Source organism: Entelurus aequoreus, linkage group LG18 (genome assembly GCF_033978785.1).
Source record: "Entelurus aequoreus isolate RoL-2023_Sb linkage group LG18, RoL_Eaeq_v1.1, whole genome shotgun sequence".
NCBI classification, from domain to species: Eukaryota; Metazoa; Chordata; class Actinopteri; order Syngnathiformes; family Syngnathidae; genus Entelurus; species Entelurus aequoreus.
The window spans coordinates 18,112,488-18,134,106 of record NC_084748.1 but is presented as its reverse complement, the minus strand read 5'-3'; the positions used below and the strand labels follow the sequence as shown (position 1 = coordinate 18,134,106).

The following is a 21,619-nucleotide window of genomic DNA, read 5'->3' as shown; positions in this document are numbered from 1 at the left end:
CAAAAAGGTGGCATGAGTTAAAGTATGTGTTTGGATTAACAATCAAATTTAATTAATTAAGCCCGAAAGACTAATCCTGCCAAATTTCATCCATACATATAGTATGTATACATATGTACATCATTTGGGGAATTGCAGAAAAAACAATATTGACACTAAATACTGCACTCCAGCAGAACATTTTTATAAATAGTTCACAGTTCTATTATCGTGACTCTTGGAGAAAATGTACTACATATAAAATTGTTAGAGCAAGGAACAAAGACAACCTGTGAATACAATCAATATTATTTAGAGATGTACAATATATCACAACAAACAATCTTCACACACTATCAGTGAATAAATGGAGAACGAAACAGAAAAATATTAGACAATTGTGACAAACGAAAAAAAGTGCATCACTACCACGTTAAACTTGTGTCAGCTCTTCTACTTCGTAAATCCTCTCTCTCTCTGCAAAAATATTCACAATTTGAAGGTTGGGAATCCATTTGTAAGTACACTTATTATGAAAGGGAAAATAATAAACTATACACTCCTTCCTTTTAGTACACGGACTTAACGACCCATGTTGCTGGTTTAGGAATAACACATCACTTTAACAAACTTCACATTTAAACTGTCATTAGCGTCACCTCATGCGCTTGTGTCCATTTTCAAAGGAAAGAAAGTGCAAAAAGAGTGAAATTCCAGCACTAGATCTTTTTTTTTTTAAAGGTCGAAAAATGAAAAGAAGCGCAACAGCGGCAATATGAAATTGTTGTTTCACATTCTGGAATGAATTAGCTTTGCAAATGTTTATACTAAATAACTTTTAAAGGCAAATTCTGTCTGTACTCAGTACACAGGGATTGAAGTATTTGATGGAGAAATCATTAATATCACTGCTTTTTAATAGCGACTATAGAAAGCAACTATAGAATGTGAAATGTGCAAACCACATACAGTTAATGCTAACATGGTTCATACCTTAAAAAGTGTATTTTCACGTGTTGAATTGGTTTTGTTCAGACAGGAAATTACACTAAAAACTTAGCAAAAAAAAACCCACTGGAAGTGGTGTTAGAACTAATTATATTGTGACTAGGGCTGAGCGATAAAATTAAGTCAATTCATCGCGATAGACAAGTAATCAATATCAATTAAAAATGCGTTCGATGTACATTTTTTTTCTTTGTCAGAAGAAACGGGAAGTGGCCAAGCCAGGTTGTTTGCATGAACAAAGGCACCCGCTAACCGCGCAGCGCAAGAAATGATCAGTAGGAGTGACACGCTAACAGCCAATCAGGTAACAGTATGAACTATTAAATTTGGTTGCGCCGTCTTGTTGTCTGGCGGTTGATTCATTGCATGAAGTGAGAAGAGGAAGTTAGAAATGAGTGCTGCAGAGAGCAAATCAATTGTGGATAAAACAAAAAGAGTCACCATGACAGCATGGCAGTTTTTTGGATTTTTTAGAAACGGACCGTAGTCAGACCAAGGCGCTCGTAATCAGTGATGCCACACCACCTTAGCACTACAAGTGTACATGCAGAAAATAGTTCTTCTCAGGTTTCTCTATGTTTATATTTTCACACTTTGCGCTATTTTGTTACACTTTATTAAGCATTTCTTACATAATCCTTAATTTTAAGAGAATATTGTTAAGTGTTCAATGTGATTTTAGAATTGTGTTTACATTGAGCGTTTTCCATGGTGGTGTTGATATTTCCTTTCTGCCTTGATAGTGGAGGGGATCATAATCAGAGGAAGGTTGCATTTTAGATACAAATGTTTACATTTAATATAATTTTCTCCAGGTCCTTATTTTAGATAGGTCATAAAAATACCAGCAATTATCGATATCGACCAATATAAAACACTTTCATCGTGATACAGTTTTTAGCCATATCGCCCAGCCCAAATTGTGACGTTCATATTTTTTTTACTTGTTGAAAAATGATTGGTATCCATTATTTTATGGGACCATTTGGACCAAACGTGATCCTTGCATCATTCTAAAACGTAGAAACTGTAGACGTGCAGCATAATCCGAGAGCTGGGGTTTTCAAAGTCTAATTTCCTGCAAAAATTTTCGGTAACTCTCAATGTCGGAACTACTAATCACTTCATTTGGCCTTTAATCATGACTAAAGTTATCTTACAGATTTGAATACATATTTTTCTTTATTCTTTTTAAACTGCTGCACCCCCTCAAAGTGTTTTGGCGCCTAACATTTTGAAAACCACTTCTCTCAAGCACTCTCCTGTTCCTTTATGACACTGGATTTGCATTTACAGCCAAAAATCAACACAACTTAGCGGGGGTGTGGACCACTTTCACCTTGTCAGTAACGTGCGCGTTTTGGTGAGGTGGATGATCGTGGCCTTTCCGATGGGTGCTAAAAAATAGAGAGCAGCGGTAATGCAACCTTGGCTCGTGTGCTTGGTGCCGCCGTGTTCCTGCAAAGTACAGCCGCTTCATTTCTGGAGGTGTAGAGAAGAAAAAACACACACTCGCATCCTGAGAGGGAAGTCTGCTGAAAAACAACCACAGACAAAAGATGGCGGTGAGTTCAATGCTCCGTGTCAAGCGCGTGACTTGTGACTTACGCGCCATCTTCACGCCGGGTGAGGTCGTCAGAAGATGTCCGGGCACATGTCCCACGCACCGCTGTCCTTTGTCTCCCAGTAGCCCCCCTTGTAGACGTGCAGGGTCTCTCCTGACTGGGCGTCGTCAGTCTTCTCAAACCAAAGCGCCTGGTGGCTGTCTTGATGAGGGCCTGGGAGAGGATAAAAAGGAATTCACAACTGGACTTTTACTGGAGGCTGAACGGCTAACTCAGGATCAATCAATCAATCAATGTTTATTTATATAGCCCTAAATCACAAGTGTCTCAAAGGGCTGTACAAGCCACAACGACATCCTCGGTACAGAGCCCACATACGGGCAAGGAAAAACTCACCCCAGTGGGACGTCGGTGAATGACTATGAGAAACCTTGGAGAGGACCGCATATGTGGGTAACCCCCCCCCCTCTAGGGGAGACCGAAAGCAACGGATGTCGAGTGAGGATGCTAACTTCTTTTCGCACAGAGATCCAGCAAAATCGCTGCATTTATTCCCCAGTGCCTTTCAAGCAGCATCCAACTATCTAATAATGATACCAATAAATGCCCCCTTTCACACAGGTATTCTGCACAATGGCCATGTCCGAGCCAAAGTAGAAAGTACTGACATTATTCGGAGGCACGGACGTCTTACACACGGAGCTGCGCAAAGTGGAGTAATATTGCCACGAGAGGTGTCCACTTCCGATACGACACCAATATTGGAGCCTTGAGTATTGGCCGATAATGATATTAATCCGATACAGACGGAATCATGAGTACTTTTATTATTTTGTAGTTAGAAAAGGTTTAATTGAGTGAAATTAGTCAAACATAGAACAATGGTAGGTTTGAAAAAACTATTTATTATTGACTGTCTGGGGATAGGTTGATTGGCAACACTAAAAATTGGCCCTAGTGTGTGAATGTGAGTGTGAATGTCGTCTGTCTATCTGTGTTGGCCCTGCGATGAGGTGGCGACTTGTCCAGGGTGTACTCCGCCTTCCGCCCGAATGCAGCTGAGATAGGCTCCAGCACCCCCCGCAACCCCGAAAGGGACAAGCAGTAGAAAATGGATGGATGGATGTCTGGAGTGGTCTTACACTCTCTTTAAGTTAAAGTGGAAAGGTAATTGTTTTTTTTGTGAACCCTAGTAGCCGCAACATTTTATTGAGTTAAACTAGTAAGGTGAACGATGCGGACACGTTTTTTACTGGATATTTTCTGCTATGCTACTGCCTTGAAAACTTTGTATGTGTAAGTAATATGCGACTATAATTATTTGATACTTTATATTGACAAATGTGATGTTTTAGACTGCAATATTGTTCAATAGAGGATTATTATTACGTATGTCTAGCTTGTGTGCTATTGTGTGCTTAGCTGTTGTGTAGCTGCTAGCTCTTAGTAGCCTATAGCCTACCATGTTTGCATTTTGTAAATGACTTGTCTAAAATATAAAACTAAACCAAGCTTTTGTGTTTTTTTGAAGACATTTAGATGTTAACTGGCTGTGCAGCTTTGCACAAGTAAACACGCTGCAGGACTGCTTGTATCAGATATTTTACATACAAGCCGATATAATCCCATATTTGTTTTTTTGCGGATATTGGATCCATATCTAGGGATGAATACCGTTTCCATTTGAACTGATAAAAAGGTACCAATTCCCAGTTGCTTGGAATCGATACCGGTACTCAAATGTACCAATTTACGGTACTTGATGAATATTTAAATATTTTTTAGATAATAAAATTAACATTTTTATTGCAACATTTAAACATTGAAATCCAATTGTTGTATTGTTTTATTATCAAATTTCTGAGTCTCATTTGAAAGTGTGACATTAAGTTGCAATTGAAGTTGTTAGATAGCAGTAGTGCATAAATTATGGTGGTTTTTTTGGTGTTGTTTTTGTTGCGCCTTAAAAAGTGTTAATACTGTAAGTATTGTACTTAACACCCACCAGCCGTTTGACCGTAACATGCCTCTTAGTTCTAATTTTCGTTAAAAAATTTGGAGGTGTTGAAATCGCCATGTAAAATCGCTAATGCTCATCAGTAGCATGCACATTTCAAAGCTGATGTATATTAGCATCAAGCTACCCATTTTTGGAAAAGTGTAGCCTTATTTTAATTACGTTGAAGCGTTTTTTGAGTCAATTTCTTTGTTGGCATTAAAAATTGCAACATTACCTACAAGGTAGTTTGGCTGAGTCCACTTTCAGTGCCGATGGAGTGATCACCAAGTGCCAGGCAACCCTGGCACCGAAACATAGCACTGCTATTTTTTGGTGAATCGGTGCCCAGTAGGACCGGCGGGATTCGGTTGAGACCGGATTGGGTACTCATCCCTATCGATATCCAATATCATGATTGGATCGGGACACCCCTAAATCCCAAAACCTTCACACAGCAGTGCTGTGTCTTGCTATCTGTTATTTATAACACAGTAATAATAAACATAATATTAAAAATATTGTCTTTCACAGATTCTGCAAAATTGTCACATCGGAGCTATAACAGTAGTTAATTCACCAGCGCCTTTTATACAGAATCTGTTGAGACGCACAGCCAGCTATCAAATAATAAAAGCAATAAACGCCCTCTTTCACTGAGGTTTCACAAATTTGTCATAGCAACAAAGCCGCCATTTATTTGCCCCTGTGTTTCATGCAGAACTCTGCAAACCCGACCATGACAGTGTGGGCTTTCCCAGATACTTGCTGGGTAGCAACAACGGCTCTCAGCACAACTGGTGCATGAGAGGTGCGTTATGAGTGTCAAAACTTCCCATTGTGGAAGACGCTTCGACACAGCGAGCGCCCTGACTCTAAATATACAGTTTTGTTTTCTGATGGCGCTCTTTGTACACAACTGTTACATAGGGAAAAAATCCCTTTGCCTCTGCAGTCAACACAGCTATGGTCTTATGTGCTACTGTGCAACTACTACTCACATGATCTATCTATCTATCTATCTATCTATCTATGTTACTTGCTTTTGAGCGGAGCTCCACAAGAACCCTCCTTTACTTCCACTAAGAAACAACGAAACATGGTCAGTGGATGATTGTTACCTACTACTGACTACGAGTGTTTACTTGCTTTGACAGGATGCGGGCAATTTTCCGCAAGAGGCTGGAATAATGAAGGGAAAGAAAAATGGCACATTAACGCTCGGGAAAGCAACAAATAACAAAGGTGAGTGAGTACTTGCATGCAAGAGGAGGCGAAGGATGAGGAGGAAGAGAGTCCTCTGTGTCAGCTAAAGGTCAGCACACAAACCGCGTGTCAATTTTTCCTTGACCTTGTACCATTCAAGCAATATAGCGTAAAAAATCTTTGTGTTTTGCTTATTCTTTGGCTTTTGAGGGTTACACTTAAAGTACCAGTAGAGTGGAAAAACATGTGGACATTAAATGCTGATTTGTGTTTCAGTGTATCCAATCCATTAAACCATATCCAATCGTATTTACAGCCCGCAAAACATGTAAAAACACAGTTTAAACGTCACATAATACCACAAATTGAGTCAGCCATTTTGAAAATTCCACTCTGAATACCTTCGGCTATTTCCAGAGATTGACATCACAATTGGAGTGCTTCTGCACCATATTATCAGGTCAGTCATACTGGAAATATGCAAAAATTAGAGAGAGACGTGCTGTCTATCATTCACAATCCTTATGTAAGACATGAACACATATGTTTTTCTTTGTTTTATGCATTCTAAGTTGTAAATAAATAAATACAATCTACAGCTAACAATGTAGTCAATAGGGGCTCTCTATTTCGCCCACAAAACCCTCTAAATAACCATTCAAAACCTCCCGACAATACTCTTTATACATATCGTGACCTGAATATTAACCAAATATTAGCTATGTTTTAATTATAAGCGCTAACGCAGACAAATTATTTCTTAGCGGCGCAATGATGCAAACAGCTAAGTAGCCCTGTGCTGCCTTACTTTGAGCCGGTAGCGATGTCCTGCTGCTCCCGCATCATCGCATCTCGGCTCATCAAAGTTATTCTAGATTATGAATCATGCCTCTCATCTGGATAAAAGGATGATTTAGCCTTGAATCTAGAAGTTGTTCATCTGTGACATTCAATTCATACCCGGAGATGGAGACAAACACACACAACCGAAGACGGTGTCTGCATGCAGGGAGACTTTTCCTTGTTAACCCTTTGTGTGCTTTGTGATTAATTCTTTATATAAACCAGAAGATATGGACATCCTATCAGTCATCATCGAAGTAAGAGCAGACATTGTACAGTAAGGTATCGTTTCATTATGTTTGCAGTTTGTTTTTCTTGTTTAGCACTTGGCAGTACTACTACATGGTGCTTAGTGTTTCACTGAAGCTGGATTTGTTTAGCAGAGCTTCTAAAACTTAGATCAACAATATAAGGTTCTGGATCATAATTATGCCCCAAGTAATCGTTGTTGGCTCTCACAATGTCTGCTTGATTAGCATTGTTGTTGATGGGGAAGGGATCTACAGTCCCTACCACTACGCCACAAGATGACGTGTCTGGCTTCCTCATTCTCTCTCAAAATAGCTCGGGAATCTCTGTGAGATTGATACTATTTTGGTTATATCCATTTATTCGCAAACTTTGGAAGTCTTTAGGTGTCATAAATCAGATATATATCATAATAGCTTCAATATAGAGGCAACTTGTTTTTCCACTCTACTGGTACTTTAAAATACACACAGGAAGTTACCGTAAATGCTCCAAATCGCTGCGTTTGCTCTAGTTGTTGTGTAGATCAGTGTTCCCCCGCATAGCATACATTTGTTTTCTCTGCTTGTAAATTAATACATGTGTTTATTTTAGTAACTCAAATCTGCAGTCACTCAACATTTTGCAGCAGAAGACGAGATGTTGAGTAACTGCACAACTTGTAAGTACATTACTGTTTACTGTATGCCTGCAAGTAGAGGTGGGGGAAATAATCTATGTTTAGATGCATCGCAATTCGGACGATTATAAAATCAATTCGTAAACATCAATAATTGATAATCGATTTATTTCTTGTAAAAAGAGTAATGCAGACCGTTCTAAAATGTGGCTGATTGCAGCGAGCCACTTCACTGAGAGATCTGACCAGATCCTCTAATATAGGACACTTATGTTCCAGTTTTGCACACATTTCCATGAATTTAATAAATGTGATGGGAATTTCTTTTTACAAATGCACTGTTTTTTTTTAAAGTTGCAAGTGATAAACGCTTATTTACTGAAACGAGAAGAAATGTAAAACTGAATCCATATACATAAATTAAAGACGCATCAATAATGGATTTTTAATCGAATCGTAACTCCTGAATCGTAATCGTATTTGAATCGGGAGGTGGCCAAAGATTCCCGCCTCCACTTGCAAGTGTTTCTTACTATGTAAAACTGAGTTTAAATTATCGGGTCTAGAGCAGGGGTGGCCATTTGTGACTCACAGCTGGAGTTTTGGAATTGTCAATATTAAAATCAAACAAAAAACAATCGTACAAGGAAAAAGAGCAAAAAGACGTGATGTCATGAGAAAGAGCGGAAATTTTGATGCTAATCAATAATAATACGCTTTGTCATCAATAGCACAAAGCTGGCACAAAGTTTGTCTTTAAATATATAATGTTTTTTTTTTTAATCATTTTATTTTTACAAAGGCCCTCGGTGGAAAAAGTTTGTACAGCCATGGTTGAGAGCATCAAAAATAAGCATTTTGGGGCGTTTTAAGGGTGTGTCGCCATTTCCAAGGGGAATAGTAGGGATTCGGTCTAAGTCTCTATAAATAGTGCTGGGTATTAAAAAAAAAACATTATGGTTAAGAGCTCTGGCTGAATCCAGCAGCTTTATGTACCTCTGCATGCTTAGCTGAGTCAGTCCTGTGTTTTGCTATATACTTGTTCATAAATGACCATGTGGTCAAACCCGCTCTCTCACGCATTCCAAATCATTATTCAAGTTGAAAAAAAATCAACTGTCTTGACGTATTTTTTAAAATTGCTAGATATAATTAGAGCATTAGAGTAATCCTTCTAAATAGTTAAATGTAATTCAATTGTTTTGTCTTTTTTTACTGCTAAGAAACTACTATCAACTTAACGTCAAAATGTCACACGGCACATCTAACTGTCCGTATTAAGGACACTACAAAACTGTGGCGTGATACTTGCTTTCATCGGAACCCTCACTCGCTTCTGTTCCGATCTGGTCTGGGTCAACTAGAACGTAAACGTAAGGAATTGAGGACGAAGCGAGCAAACAAGAGCATGTAGATGACAACAAAGCACACAAAAAACACATGGAGAGAAGGTGAATACTTGCTTTTTAAGGGTGAGTCAGTGATTGGTTCCTGGGTGGAAGCTTTAGACAAGCAGATGGAGACAATGATGGACGGACAGAAGACGAATTGTCCGTCTAAAAAAATAGCCTGATCCTTGTCTTACCTTCGTCTGGTGTCTGGGCCGCCTTGATCACTTCCCTCTCCCTCTCCCGACGGACCGTCCGTTGCTTCTCCTCCAACCTCTGTTTTTCTGCATTGGCCTCATCCCAGTGTCCGTCTTCCATCAGCCGCTGGTCGGGCCGCCGTCGGCTGTCTGTCGGCGCTATGCCCTCTTCGGGCTCATTAAGCGTCAGGGCCAGCGAGGAGAAGAAGTACATAGTCTCTGCTCCCTCTCTGCGGAAAGACAGAGTTGATTATTGGCGACGTGTTCAGCTGGGCCTTACAACCAGGAAACCTACGGCAACGGGTTCTTCCTCCATATTTCTTTGGCTTTAAGAGTCTGGTAGACGGTTCTCTGTTTGCCCTCAGCACCGTTCTCGCTCTTGCTGCTCTGCATGATCCTGGAGAACTCCATCTTCTCATCCCAAGTGCCCGAGAGCACATAATGCGCCTTTCCGTCCTTGTCTGTGACCACGCCAGTCACCTGTGAGACAAAACGCAGCGTTGACGCACACAAGCAGGAGCCTAATTGGTCACTTGTGAAATCTAAAAGTACACAAATACACAATTTAGTATCTTATTTTATTTATTTATTTATTCTTTTAAACAATAGACTTTTTTTTTTATAATTAAAAAAATAATACAAAACAATAATTAAAATAAATACATGAAAACTACAATTTAGTATTTTAAAAGAAAGTAAGATGAGTGACATACATGCAGAATTTTGTCTGGTTTAAAGACCACAGGAAGTAAGATTCTAAATGAGCACACACTAAAGTTTCGGTCCTATAAAAAAATAAAGGTTGAGTTGCAAACAAAATTGAGAAAATGAACGAACCCAGACATAAAATTGTAACCTTGATGGCGGAGGTACAATCTTAGAAAATATATTAATCAAAATAACTTATTAAAAGAAAGGGTAAACCTGTAGACATTAAGGTTTGAACAACAATATTGAAAACCTATGATATGTTCTACAAAAATATTGTCATCTTAATTTTAAAATATTTAAAAAATATTAATTTAATATTATATTGGATTTATTTTAAAATTTCTCCTGACAAACCCAGACAGATAATCACATAATCTTAATGGTGGAGGCAATTTTTTTAATTTAAAAAATAAGCTAAATTAATATTAATAATGGATTAACTTGATATAGCGCCTTATCATAATGACCTTAAGTGCGTCAAACTTAAAATAATATAAATATTAAAATAGAAAGTTTTAAATATACAGTATACTAAATATTTTTTTTTAACCTGCCTTAGTTTTCACAAAATAGTCTTAAACATTTTTTGGGAGAACAATTTTTTTTAATATAAAAACATATATAAATATATTTCCTATATTGTATGAATATATTTTACTAGAATGAATGTATTTGAATTATTTTTTAATTTTGTCGACAGAAATGTGTTGTTTTTAATTCTAATATTTTTTTATGCTGTTACTGTGGGGATTGAGACCAAAATGGAAAGGAAAATACAAAACGGCGTGGCGAAGTTGGTAGAGTGGCTGTGCCAGCAATCGGAGTGTTGCTGGTTACTGGGGTTCAATTCCCACCTTCTACCTTCCTAGTCACGTCCGTTGTGTCCTTGGGCAAGACACTTCACCCTTTGCCTCTGATGGCTGCTGGTTAGCGCCTTGCATGGCAGCTCCTGCCATCAGTGTGTGAATGTGTGTGTGAATGGGTAAATGTGGAAATACTGTCAAAGCGCTTTGAGTACCTTGAAGGTAGAAAAGCGCTATACAAGTATAACCCATTTATCATTTATCATTATTTACTACTATAATTGTAGCTTTCTTGACAGAGATAATGAACAGAAAGGAGTGCAGATAAATAGGAAATTAATTCAACAATGATCCTAAAAGCAATAATAGAATGCATTTGCTGCTCATAGACAAGAGCAGAGCTTGCGTCAACTACAGAGCACTGAAAGTAGTGATTGACCTTTCTTGGCACATCTCTGGAGAAGTAACTGTAGGGAGCAAACTTGAGGTGGCAGCGGTCCCCCGTTTTGTGGTTGACAACGTCGATCTCCCCTGACTAAAGAAAGAAAACATGTATTTCATATGACCCTGCACAGCAATTGACATATATGTTGCTTGTACAATACCTGATCGATCCATAACTTTCCCACAATAATATTGTGTACTGTTGTGGTGACTTTCTTCCAAGAGTAATGGTTGTTGCTCTTAGCAAACATGCACTGGATTGCACCTAAACAGATATGAATGTGAATATGCACATACAACACATATAACATGTAACACGCATACTCACCCAGGGGCATGATGGACAAATATTTTCCTCGAAACTTGCTGGCCAAGGTGATTTCTTGTCTGAGAGTCCATCCTTTTTCAGAGAAGGCGTGGTGGGCTGCGGCAGGCGGGTGGTGACTTACCTGAGAGGTGCAACCATTTTGAGTCAGTCACATGTTTCTTGATGTTATAGTGCAGACAGAGGTGTCCAAAGTGCAACCCGTAGACCATTTGTGACCCGCAGCTAATTTTTAAAAAAATACTGTCTAATAAAAAGATTAAAAAACGGAATAAAAAAGCATACAAGGGAAATGTAACGACAAAAAGTTGCAATGTTGACTTTAACACAAAGCTGCCATGCAAGCTGTTTTTTTCTTTAAAATTGTTGTCAAAAATTATTAATGAATTATTTAACCTACTAAAGGTTCCAATTACTTGACATCATATATTCCACCTTGAAATATTTTTAGAGGGAATATATTGCATATTTTGTGTTTGCCATAAAAAACGTTTTCTATGACAAAAAAGGCATTAAACAAAAAAAACAAAAAAAAACAAATAAATAATAAAAACGTATAATCGACGCATAGACCTGAAGTTGATCTAGAGATGTAGGTGTTGAGTTTTAAAAAAGTAATGTATAATTTATTATTAATACTAATCCCTGAGATTTGTAGTTGGGGTTTTTTAAAACTGGCATCACTCAAAAAATAATAATGAATCAAAATCAATGTTATTATGAATTACTTACCTATTTAGGGCTCCAATTACATCACATCAAATAATCTACTGTGAACGTTTTTCTTCCGAGAAAAATACTGCACACTTTTGTGTTTTTTAAATTAAAAACAGGGTGGTTTTTAACAAAAAAGGCATAGAACATAAAAAAAAATTAAAAAAAACTTTATATCGACTGATCTGAAGTTGATCTAGAGATTTAAGCATTGAAAGTAAAAATAAATAAATAATATATTAATTATTTTTATCATTTTTATGACTGTCTGAGACTATTTCGGATACCCCGGGGCCAGACCAGAGGGGAGCCGTAAAGGTTAAAAAAAATCAATAAATGGCCCATACATGCTTTGATTTTTCAGTGTGCGGCCCTCAGTGGAAAAAGTTTGGACACCCCTGCTTTAGTGAGTCATTATGGATCTTAAAAGCAAAATCTGTAGAAGTATACAAAGTATGATGTTGCTGAGTCAGTTGGGGCCGTACCTGCTCACAGAGGGAGCGGTAGCCACACTCTCTCAGGCGATCCAGCTCAAAGGTTTCTCCCAGCAGGGGGTTGAAGGGTTTTCCAGTGCGGTGGACGGTGGTGGAGTAGGAGGAAACGGTGAAGGCCGCCACGTAGCACATCTGCTCCAGAGAGCTCTGGCACTTTGACGCCTTATCCAGCAGCTCGAAGTACTCCAGGTCCTCGGACAGACGTTGCAACATGGAGAGAGGCTCGTTGAAGTTCACCTAAAGAGAAGAGAGGGGTTAAAGCTACTATATCTGCGTATTGGCCGATACCAAAATTGAACATATACGATATCAGCATGTACATAATTTTGTTTTGCAGTGTGGAATTTTGTAAAAGGCTTGATCGAGTGAAATTACTCAAACAGAGAACAATGGTTGATATGAAAAACACCAACCTTGTTATTAATAACAGTCTGGAATGGGCTTGACTAAAATTGAAGAAAAGACTAAACTTGAGTGCTTATTGGAGGACATTTAGATGTTAACTGGCCGGTCAGCTTTGCACAAGTAGACGGCGTGGCGAAGTTGGTAGAGTGGCTGTGCCAGCAATCGTAGTGTTGCTGGTTACTGGGGTTCAATTCCCACCTTCTACCTTCCTAGTCACGTCCGTTGTGTCCTTGGGCAAGACACTTCACCCTTTGCCTCTGATGGGTGCTGGTTAGCGCCTTGCATGGCAGCTCCCGCCATCAGTGTGTGAATGTGTGTGTGAATGGGTGAATGTGGAAATACTGTCAAAGCGCTTTGAGTACCTTGAAGGTAGAAAAGCGCTATACAAGTATAACCCATTTATTATTTATTTATTTAAGTAGACACGCTGCACGACTGCTTGCATTGGAAATTTGAGATGTAAGTCAAATATCATACTTGTTTTTTCGGGTCACCCCTATTTACAGTAAAGGGAAGACTGGGCTTCTCTGCTTAAGCTGCTGCCCCTGCGACCCGACCTCGGATGAGCGGAATAAAATGGGTGTATAGATGGTTTCTTACGGGCATTGGTATCTTTGAGAGCTCCTTTCCAATGCAGTTCTTCATGATGCTCCAAAGGTTGAGGTAATAGTTGGGCTTGTCGGGGATACGAGTCCGCCTTTGTCTGACCGGCTCCAGCTCCAGGGACTGCGGTGACTCTGGGCTGGAGGCCACCGAAAGCTCGTCAAACTAAAGAAGGAGAATGTCTTACTACACAAGAGAGTAACAAAAACAACTACAGATTTGCTTTGAGTAGAAATAAAACGAACACACGTTTACAGATAGGTCATCCATTCCGGTCTCATTGCTGAATCCGCTCACATTGCTGCCAGATCTCCTGTAGAAGAAATAACATGTCGGATCAATTAAGCTGGCTAGTTATGTTTCAAAGATATGTGACAAAAGTTTTGTAGCGCTCTTGCTAGTGACCTGTGGTATTTGGGATCGGCAGGGACCGTGATGAACTCTGCCGGTTCCTCCATGGCATCGAAGAACACATTGTTGTCATCCTCATCGCTGGAATCTCCTTTTCCTGAAAGAGAGCCTTTAAATATCGATCGTGTTTAGGGTCCTCTGTGAGTGATGTGGAAAAACAAAAAAAGGTCTTCGAGGAGAAGCGCACCTTTGCTGCCCAAGGCAGGGTTGCTGTTTGACGACGGGAGCACTGTTGCTCCCCGGAAAGCTCTCTCCAAGTGGTTGTGCTGCTTGGCCAGCTGCTCCAGGGTCTCCTCCAGCCTCACCCTCTGGTCTCTCTCCAGCTGCAAGGCCTTCTGCCAGCGCTTGCTGTGGTTCTGAGCCAGCGAGAGGAAGTCCCGGCATGCCTTGGAGAATCGGAACAAGTCAGCTGGCGACATCCTTTTGTGGTTTTCGACAGTAGGGGGCGACTCACGTTTATCATTGCATTGGAGGTGATGCGGAACAGCGTCGCTCGCTCGGTCACTTGTCTCATCTTATCCCCCACGTCCGCTCCGGGCTGAATCCCCTCCAGTTCTGACAAAGACCTGTTTGTGGAATAATTACAGCAAAGTATTACAGTGACAAGCAAAACTACTTACATGTGGATTTCATAGGCAAGCATTTTATCATGCCTTTTCAAGAGATAATACTAAAGAAAATGTATACACTTTAGAGTAGTCAGTGTACAGCATGGAAAGCAGTATATATTTACTGTTCTGATGTTGCCATTGTCAACTTGTGTTTTCTGAGGGGGGAGATCATGATCACCTTCATAGTGTCACAATATAGTTGAAATAATTACTCAATGAACTATGGCTTCTCGGTGCGGGCAGCACTCATGCACGCAATGATGCCACTGCCACGGTGCAGTTGTCAACTTGTGTTTTCCAAGGGGCGAGATCATGCTCATCTTCATAGTGCCACAGTACAGTACAGTAATTCTTTAATGAGCCGCGGCTCCCCAGCACTCATGCACACCACAATGCAGTTGTAAACTTGTGTTTTCAAAGGAGGGAGCTCATGATTACGTTCATACTGTCAACAGTACATGTTGAGATAATTTGTCATTGAACCGCGGCTCCAAAGTGCCCGCCACACTCATGCATACAACAAAGCCACTGCCACCATGCAGTTGTCAACTTGTGTTTTCTAAGGGGGAGATCATGCTCATTTACATAGTGTCACAGTACATGTTGGAATAATTCCCTTAATGAACTGCGGCTCTTCGGCAGCACTCATGCACACTATTACACCACTGCCACCATGCAGTAGTCAACTTTTGTTTTCCGGAGGAGAAGATCGTGCGCATCTTCATAGTGTCACAGTACATGTTGAAATAATTCCTCAATGAGCTGCGACTGCCTAGCACGCATGCACACCACAATGCTACTGCCACCATGCAGTTGTCAAATTGTGTTTTCCAAGGGGGAAGATTATGATTACCTTCTCATAGTGTCACATTAACTGTTGGAATTATTCGTCAATGAACCGTGGCTCTCCAACACTCTTGCACACCATGGCGCCAATGCCACCATGCATTTGTCAACTTGTGTTTTCCAAGAGAGGAAATCATGCTCATTTTCATAGTGTCACAGTACATGTTGGAACGATTCTTCAATGGCCCGTCGCTCCCCATTGTTGGCCGCACTCATGCACACTAGGGCTGCAACAACTAATCGATTAAATCGATTAAAATCGATTATAAAAATAGTTGCCGATTAATTTAGTCATCGATTCGTTGGATCTATGCTATGCGCATGCGCAGAGGCTTTTTAAAAATATATATATATATACCTGTATATATATATATTTTTTTTTAATAAACCTTTATTTATAAACTGCAACATGTACAAACAGCTGAGAAACAATAATCAAAAATAAGTATGGTGCCAGTGTGCTGTTTTTTTCCAATAAAATACTGGAAAGGATAGAAATGTAGTTTGTCTCTTTTATCCAATTATTAATCGATTAATCGAAGTAATAATCGACAGATTAATCGATTATCAAATTAATCCTTAGTTGCAGCCCTAGTGCACACTATGACGTCACTGCCACCGTGCAATTGTCAATTTGTGTTTTCCGTAGGAGGCGATCATGCGCACCTTCATAGTGTCACGGCACATGTTGGAATGATTCAATAAGCCCTGGCTCCCCAGTGCCGGCAGCACTCATGCACCGTAGCCCCACTGTCAGCAAGACAAAATTATCTTGCTACTCACATGTTTTACAAGCTGTTTATACAATAATATGTTGTGTCGACTTGTTTTCAGTGGATAGTAAATTTATACTGCTGTATAAGCTGTACACTGACTTCTCTAAACTGATAACTATAGTATTTAGGTTTAAAAAAAGACGACATAGATGTGTCCGAGTGTTGTTCCCAGCCCAACGATACACATTTAACAGATAAAAATTCACTTTATTGTAAAATATGTCCATGGTACGAATAACATTGAGCTAGCTAAGGTTTTTTTGGAAGGGGGATGAATAATAGTTTTTACCTTTGCAGGGCAGATCCATGCTTGACAATGAGATCGTTACAGGTATCGAGGTCCTCCACCTTGCTGCCGAGTGTGCGCAGCGTAGATTGGATATCTAAGGTACGACCGCCGCCATGTCCTGATGCGGGGGGCGCTGAGGGACCGTCTTCGCATGAGTCATCTGTAATGGGAAGTGGCGAGAACGGCGAAGATACACAAAAAAAAACAGGTAACTGACACATGATCTTGTCGTATTTTACACATTTCCAAGTAGCTTTTGCTGACCAGAGTTGTTCCCCGTGTCAAAGGCCAGCTCCAAGGCGGTAATCCAGCGCTGGCGCTCCACCTCCGAGCTGGCCTTCAGGTGGTAGGTCTGCGCGCCGCCGTTGGAAATGACAAAATTGCAGGAGTCCTCCACGACAATGTTGGCCGTGGCCAGGTTGATGGTGCCGCGGCACGTGTGGCCCATCTCTGCCTGAGTCCTGTGGACGAGAAAATTGTAGACTTTTATATCACTGTTGTGTAGTATCATGGTGCTAAAAAATAAAGTCCGATACTGATTACTTTGGATTCAGCTGGGCATCACGAATGCATATTTCACACGGCAGGTACACAGTAATGAGGGAAACATGTATTTTATACTTAATACAGAGTTGTCAATCTGACTTCCTGTTTCTTTCGGCACCCCTTATTCCAGGGGTGTCAAACAGGTTTTCATTGAGGGCCACATCGCAATTATGGTTACCCTCAGAGTGCCACTTTTAACAATGAGTAATTTATGAATATACATGTATATATATATATAATACATAATATATTTTTTTACACAAGCTGCAAAAAAAAAATATAAATTTTACTTTAAAAACTGGCAGCTCAGTCACTAAAATTTTACAGTAAAAGCAGTGGGGGTTTTTTACAGCATATGAAAAAATGGAATGGAATGGAGAAACAAAACCACTGTTTTAGCGGTAAAATTCAAGCAACAGAGCTGCCAGGTTTGGTTTTTTTCCGTAAAATCTTGTTTTGTTAGTTTTGTAATGTTTTAGTGTCTTACTGTATGTGGGAAAAAACAGTACCAAAGTTGATTTTACGGTAAAAAAAACCTCAGTCGACGGAATTTAACCGTAAGATCCATTGTCAATTTTACAGTCTACAATTTGATTGATAATTTGTTTTGAAACCATAAGTCAAGCTGATATTTAAGTACAGTATTTATCTTTATTTTAACAAAAATATTTTTGCAATACATGATATAATATTTTGAATTTGATAATATTGAATTTTAAAAGATATGCAATTGCATGCAGTACATGATTTTTAATGTCAAAAGGGAAAGAAAAAATATATTTAGTAAGAAAAGATTAAGCATTTTATTAATGCATATTATTTCCAGGCTTTCGCGGGCCACGTAAAATAATGTGGCGGGCCAGATTTGGCCCTCGGGCCTTGAGTTTGACACCTGTGCCTTAGTCCTTAGCGGGTGTGACCGGCACATGCCAATGTTTTCCATTGGTCGACGGGGCACTTGCGATTGAGTCATACCCAGCAACAAATAGCCTTATGTTTACTCTGTGGGACATGAGTGGTTGAAAAACAAGCAGGGCCATTTTAGTGATCTATTAAATGTTGCTACAACTGAGTATTAGAACTACACTAAAAAGACAAATCTAATGGCCAAGTCGTAATTTTTCTTCATTTGACAGGTAGAAAGTTGTAAATATAAGGATAAAAAACATCATTTTGCAAGACCAATGTCGTAAAATTGAATGAAAATAAACCCACATCAGGGCGAAGGCGATTGAGTTAACTTGTCTGAATAAATTGCGAAATGTTTCGTAAAACCATTGCTTATTTTCTGGTAAGGACAATAAGGGCATAATTTTGTGGTAAAAATTGCTAAATCAACAGAAAACAAAGTTGTAAAGGTTCTGCGATGAGGTGGCGACTTGTCCAGGGTGTACCCAGCCTTCCGCCCGAATGCAGCTGAGATAGGCTCCAGCACCCCCCGCGACCCCAAAAGGGACAAGCGGTAGAAAATGGATGGATTGAAGGTTCAAGAGAAATACATATTTTTTCTGCATTAATACAAGGACAGTTGATGATGTGCCCTATTTAAAAAACATTCTTGAAAAAAAGTTCTTATTTTCTGATAATATTACTAGTTTATTCTTACAATATTGCTACATATTTTCTAGGAGCAGGGCTAAACATCCAATATTATGAGTTTATTCTCATAACATTATCACTTTATGTGATTTTTCAAATAATTTAAATATTCTTTATTGTCAATTTTAGAGTCACATAAAAGACATAAGGAAGAATCGCGATGTCATTTTAATAACTTTCCTCCCTTTACAGCGTTAGTGCCTCTGCTACTAGACTTGTGGAAATGTAATGCTTAAATCATTATGGGATTTTAAGCATTAGACCAGGGGTGTCAAACTTGTTTTAATTGAGGGGCACATTGCTATTATGGTGTACCTCAGAGGGCCGTTTGTACACTGAATATATAGGAATACAAACATAATAGCCTTGTTACACGATTTGCACAAACATCTCTTTTTGATGGATAACTAGCGCAGTGTTTTTCAACCTTTTTTGAGCCAAGGCACATTTTTTGCATTGAAAAAAATCAGGAGGCACACCACCAGCAGAAATCATAAAAAAACGAAACTCAGTTGACAGTAAAAAGTCGTTGTCGCAATTCTTGGATATGACTTCAAACCATAACCAACCATGCATCACTATTGTCTCAAAGTAGGTGTACTGTCACGACCTGTCACATCACGGCGTGACTTATTTGGATTTTTTTGCTGTTTTCCTGTGTGTAGTGTTTTAGTTCTTGTCTTGCGCTTTTGGTGGCTTTTTCTCTTTTTTTGGTATTTTCCTGTAGCAGTTTCATGTCTTCCTTTGAGCGATATTTCCCGCATCTACTTTGTTTTAGCAATCAAGAATATTTCAGTTGTTTTATATCCTTCTTTGTGGGGACATTGTTGATTGTCTTGTCATGTTCGGATGTACTTTGTGGACGCCGTCTTTGCTCCACAGTAAGTCTTTGCTGTCGTCCAGGATTCTGTTTTTGTTTACTTTGTAGCCAGTTCAGTTTTAGTTTCATTCTGCATAGCCTTCCCTAAGCTTCAATGCCTTTTCTTTTCTTTTGTTTATTTTCGGTTTACGCTTTAGACACCTTTTTACCTTCTCTTTATCTTTAACCTTCTCAGTGGCCTAGTGGTTAGAGTGTCCGTCCTGAGATCGGTAGGTGGTGAGTTCAAACCCCGGCCGAGTCATACCAAAGACTATACAAATGGGACCCATTACCTCCCTGCTTGGCACTCAGCATCAAGGGTTGGAATTGGGGTTTAAATCACCAAAAATTATTCCCGGGCGCGGCACCGCTGCTGCCCACTGCTCCCCTTTACCTCCCAGAGGGTGAACAAGGGGATGGGTCAAATGCAGAGGGCAAATTTCACCAGTGTGACAATCATTGGTACTTTAACTTAACTTTTACCTGCAGACTGCCTCCCTCTGTTTCCGACATCTACAAAGCAATTAGCTACCGGCTGCCACCTACTGACATGGAAGAGTATTACACGGTTACTCTGCCGAGCTCTAGACAGTACAGACCACTCAACAACAACACATAATTTGCAGACTATAATTACTGGTTTGCAAAACATATTTTTAACCCAAATAGGTGAAATTAGATAATATCCCACGGCACACCAGACTGTATCTCGGGTTGAAAAACACAGAACTAACGGACCACAATACATCCCAAGGCCGTCCACATTAAACAGTTTGATGGGTCAGATCTGGCAACCCGGGCCTTGACTTTGACAAGTTTGTTTTCGACAGAGTACTGTAGTAGTGAAAACCACTTTCACAACCATTTTAGTTCATGTATAAATGCTCCTGACTGACCTTTATTTACATTTTGAAACCGCACAAGTCATGGTAGATGAGTGGTCTACCTGTAATAGGAGAGGAGTCCATTGCTAAGAACAAACCAGCGTCTCTGGTAACCTTTGATATAGTTAGTCCATTTGAAGAGCCAGCCCTTGTATGTGTCTCCTGGGGTGGGAGTGGGGGACTTGGGCTCTGATGACATCACTGCAGCCTGCTGTTTTACCTGGCGAGCTTAGAGCCTGTGGGGGATGTAGGAAATAATGCATGAATTGATTTACATTAAATATAGTTATGACACATAATTATACTGCACATTGAGTATTTGACACATGGAAGAAAAGTGGGTGTTTCATACACGTCATGGTTTACTAATTGAATGATTGAAGAAATGCATTAAAAATACGGTTTGAGAAACTGTTTGATAGTCCAAAAAGTATGCATAGTGTGTTTATTGTCGTTTTGTGATTTACCAAGCAGTGGAATGTAAAAGTAATAAACAGTTGCGTCAAGTGCTGACAGGAGCAAAACGTCTGTTTAGCTAACGTACTCGGCAACCGCAGTTTCCGGCCGGCAACTCTTAAAAACATTACAAAGCAAGTTGGTGTCTTAGCAAGCGGTTAAAAATGTTCGCGTCGTGTTATAATGTCGAGTAAATAATTCCCTGAGTTACCTCAAGAACCAGGAAAGCCAATTGAAGGCATGAAATCTCCTTAAAACTCTCCGGCAGCCACTAAGCTTTTTGCTAGCTAAACAGGAAATGGTCATCTGAGCGGACACGTCGGAGCTGACACCGGTCCAATGAAACGTCGTTAGTTTTATATTTTGCGACACCTACAGTTGAAAAATTATATTCATTTCACCATCCGAATATTTCGAAGGTGAAATTACCCGTTTATTTTACTCAGGGTCATAGTTTATATTTATGGCTTCAAGCGGTGCTGCGGCTTTATTGGTCCGGTGATCCCCGTCGACCGTTCCAACTTTGTTCCGCTGACGTGGTGACTTTTTATATTGTAGAAAACCACTTCCTGAACAATCATTCTATGTGAGCTTTATGTCCAAAATATCTGAACTAATGTAAAATACTTGTACAATCAGTAAAGTTACTTACACAAACTTTGATTCCCAAGGGAAATTTTTAGGAATAAAAAAAATTAAGATTTATGTTAATTATGAGTATCAAAGTATCAACACAGATTTTGTTTTATTATTATTATTATATTATTGTCTATTGTGAGCGAACTGTGGTGCT

General features: G+C 39.5%; 1 protein-coding gene across 7 annotated transcripts; it reads right to left on the bottom strand.

Moving 5' to 3' along the window:
* Window positions 1–160: 160 nt before the first annotated feature.
* osbp (oxysterol binding protein) lies at window positions 161–21,334 on the bottom strand. 7 transcript variants are annotated; one of them, XM_062026677.1, is made up of 20 exons: window positions 21,038–21,334; window positions 20,433–20,606; window positions 16,747–16,943; window positions 16,483–16,642; window positions 14,415–14,526; window positions 14,148–14,346; window positions 13,955–14,069; window positions 13,799–13,862; window positions 13,547–13,714; window positions 12,533–12,778; window positions 11,337–11,457; window positions 11,170–11,273; window positions 11,004–11,099; window positions 9,346–9,530; window positions 9,051–9,280; window positions 8,929–8,967; window positions 8,778–8,825; window positions 5,810–5,857; window positions 5,698–5,730; window positions 5,569–5,630 (listed from the first exon to the last, which is right to left on the bottom strand). In XM_062026677.1, exons 2-20 carry the CDS (start codon window positions 20,567–20,569, stop codon window positions 5,584–5,586), a joined length of 2,349 nt encoding a protein of 782 aa, XP_061882661.1. In that variant the 5' UTR covers window positions 20,570–20,606; window positions 21,038–21,334; the 3' UTR covers window positions 5,569–5,583. The 7 variants fall into 7 exon arrangements, with proteins under 7 accessions (XP_061882659.1, XP_061882657.1, XP_061882660.1 ...); XM_062026675.1 differs by lacking the exons at window positions 5,569–5,630; window positions 5,698–5,730; window positions 5,810–5,857 and adding exons at window positions 161–2,522; window positions 2,596–2,765; XM_062026673.1 differs by lacking the exons at window positions 5,569–5,630; window positions 5,698–5,730; window positions 5,810–5,857 and adding exons at window positions 161–2,519; window positions 2,596–2,765.
* Window positions 21,335–21,619: the final 285 nt, after the last annotated feature.